General features: G+C 48.9%; 1 protein-coding gene across 1 annotated transcript; it reads right to left on the reverse strand.

The window, feature by feature from the left end:
* Positions 1-626: 626 nt before the first annotated feature.
* Positions 627-2,481, reverse strand: LOC135712250 (uncharacterized). Its single transcript, XM_065235207.1, has 4 exons — positions 2,346-2,481; positions 1,969-2,129; positions 709-1,833; positions 627-638 (listed from the first exon to the last, which is right to left on the reverse strand). Exons 1-4 carry the CDS (start codon positions 2,479-2,481, stop codon positions 627-629), a joined length of 1,434 nt encoding a protein of 477 aa, XP_065091279.1.
* Between the last annotated feature and the right edge of the window lie 544 nt (positions 2,482-3,025).

A 3,025-nucleotide genomic window follows, 5' to 3' on the forward strand; every position in this document is an offset into this window, starting at 1 on the left:
TCTTTGCTGATTTATTTGAGAGCGTATTTAGTAAAGCATCACCCGTTCAACGGGCAGATTCCGTCTCATAACATAAATCTACAATGCATCCAGTTTTCTCCAGACGATGTTCAGAAAGCCCTCGAAAATCTCGATTCAACGAAAGGACCCGAAACGAAAAGCCTGCCTCCTGTGTTGATGAAAAACTGCGTTGTAGGCTTTCAGCGCAGCTGCTCGACGATGTGCGGGCTTTAGGTAGACTGGACCACAATAATCCACACCAGTGACCGCAAATGCACGAGTGGGAGTGGTACGAGGTTTTGGGAGTTGACCAGGTGGTTGGGATATAGGGACAGGGTTGCTTCGAAAGCAGCGAATGCAGTTTCGGAAAGTATAAGTTGCCAGTGCCTTACCCCGTAGGGGCCAAAATTCTTGCCGTATTTGAGCGAGCGTCATTCGGGGGCCAGAATGGAGCGACAGGTTATGGTATGCGACAGCTATCTGCCTTGAGAATGAGTGGTTACTAGGGATAATCGTGGGGTGTCGGACGGCGTATGATTCATCGGCGAGATTTAGCCAGCCACCAACGCGAATTATGCCTTGTTGATCTAGGAACGGATGGAGCAGCTGCAAGCTACGGATGAATTTTATGCAGTACGCTGTAATCCGCAAAAGTTTCCAATAGCATGAGTAATTATTCAAAAGTGAGTGAGGTTGTGGACAACCCACCGCCACAAAGACGTGCTTCTTTTTCTCCAGCAACTCCTCCGATGGTTCCTCGTACTTCAAGTTTTGTTCGATATTCCAATGTTGATCAAGCAAGGATAACCAGGGTGGCCCATTGAACCAGTGCTGCATATCGACGAGATCCCTTGGCATTACTCTCCGAGACACAAGATCGGCTGGATTCCCCGTGCCCTTGACATGGTTCCAGCGGTGACCTTTCGTTAGCTCCTGAATATGCGAAACACGATTCGCAACAAATGTTGGCCACACGTACGATGGCCGCTTCAACCACGATAGCACAACTGTCGAATCTGACCAGAACCAAGTTTCGGTTCTATTCATCCCGAGTGCCTTGACGATCGAACGATATAGTTTTGCTGCCATGAAGGCACCGCATAACTCTAACCTGGCGAGAGTAGTCTTCTTCAAACTAGCTGGACGAGATTTTGCCGCGAAGAGTTCCACCTTTATCTGCCCCAGTTGGTTGATGGATCTAGCGTAGATACACACGCCGTAAGCAGCTTCGGACGCATCCGAGAAGACGTGAAATTGGATCAGAATTGGATGATTAGTGAATGCGTGCCGGTCCACTTTGATATCCGAGAGTTTGGGCAGCTGCTGATAAAAATCCGTCCAGCGACTAGCTAAGTCCTGCGACAATGGATCGTCCCAACCTTGAGAGGCTACCCACAATAGCTGCATGTGAACCTTTGCCCACGAGATGACTGGAGCCGTGAAACCGCAAGGATCCCATAGTTGAGCAATGACGGAGTAAACCTTGCGCCTTGTCCACTGTCCGTTTACAGCGAGACACGATACGTCTACACCCAACAAATCTGGCCCTGGTTGCCAGTGAATTCCTAGGGTTTTCACCAGTTCCTGGTCGAAACTAAGTGATGATTGAGTTCCCAATTCATCTGCGGTCAGACCCGCCAACGCACTCTTGGCGTTGCTGACCCATTTTCGTAGTCTAAAACCACCTTTAGGCATCAACTGCTCCAACTCTTGCCGTAACAATATAGCTTCGCTTTCTGAGTCTGCCCCTCCAATAAAATCATCAATGTAGAAATCATTCAAGAGCGCCGCTTTCGCTCGTGGAAACTGACTACCTTTGTCGTGCGCCAGCTGCTGCAAACACCTCGTTGCATGAAACGATGATGGCGCCAAACCAAACGTGACCCTGGACATCGCGTAAGTTGCTATGGTCTCGTTTTAGGAAAATCTCCACAAAATCCGCAGAAGAGCAGCGTCATCAAAATGTACCTTCACCTGCAGGTACATCTTCTCAATGCCACCAACTAAAGCGATAAAGTACTTGCGGAATCGCAGAACCAGATCGAACAACGGATCCTGAATCACTGGACCCGTCATCAAAGCATCATTCAGAGAGTAGTTGGATGTTGTTTTAGCCGAACCGTTGAAAACTGCCCGAAATTTCGTGGTCGCACTCGACTCTTTGATTACCGGATGATGAGGCAGGTAACAAGAGAGCCGTTTATGGGGGCGACCCCGGTGTAGTGGTTAGCATCCATACCTCTCACGCCAAAGTCAAGAGTTATAATCTCACCCCCGGACAAGTCACGAATGACCCAAGAGCGTTAAAGTGACTATAACTAAAAAAAAAAAAAGCCGTTTATCACGCTTTAGCTTCTCCTCCGGTACCATCACCATATGTTTTTGGTCCAAATACGTCTGCATCGCCTCGTTGTAACGCCTGCGCAATTCTTCGTTCTTGTCCAACCGCCGTTCTAGTTGCACCAGTCTTCGCACAGCCATATCCTTTGATTCACCGACCATCCGCTCAAATCCCATTCGTTTTGGCAGACGCACAACGTACCTCCCCGTGGCATCTCTAGAGAAAGTAGCTTCAAAGTACTCCTCGCAATCCTACTCTTCTTTGGTCCGCCGTGGTACATCTGGCATCTCTTCAATTTTCCAGAACCGTTCGATCTTCTCACCTAGAGTCGGGTCATCCGACACGTGGCAGCATGGAACTGGGTTCAGACTGTCCAAATCCGCCTTGCCAGCTGCCCAAATACGGTATTAACGAAGAGCGGTAGACCCTCACCTATCCGCTGAATTTGGACCCGACCTCCATTCAATAACAGGAACTCGTAGAAATACTCCAAACCCAGTAGAATGTCTATTGGAGCCTGTTTGTTGAAACCTGGGTCCGCCAGGACCATATCAGAGGGGAGATTCAGCCTTTCGGAGATAAGATTCGCCTGCGATCCGCTATCAAGAAGTGCTCACGCCGTGTGCAAACGCCCGTTACAATCTTTCACCGACACTAGAACTGTCGACAGAAACATATGTACAT

Source organism: Ochlerotatus camptorhynchus, unplaced genomic scaffold, assembly GCF_037179485.1.
Source record: "Ochlerotatus camptorhynchus isolate MF236.1 unplaced genomic scaffold, CSIRO-AGI_Acam_v1.1 ptg000467l, whole genome shotgun sequence".
Lineage (NCBI taxonomy): Eukaryota > Metazoa > Arthropoda > Insecta > Diptera > Culicidae > Ochlerotatus > Ochlerotatus camptorhynchus.

Bases quoted from the DNA above. Each gene is read 5' to 3' on its own strand.
- LOC135712250 (XM_065235207.1), bottom strand. From the start codon at position 2,481: ATGGCTGTGCGAAGACTGGTGCAACTAGAACGGCGGTTGGACAAGAAC. The intron at 2,130-2,345 runs GTGATAAACGGC...AATTTCGGGCAG, and splicing joins ACCGGAGGAGAAGCTAAAGC to TTTTCAACGGTTCGGCTAAA. The intron at 1,834-1,968 runs GTACATTTTGAT...AGGTGTTTGCAG, and splicing joins AGATGTACCTGCAGGTGAAG to CAGCTGGCGCACGACAAAGG.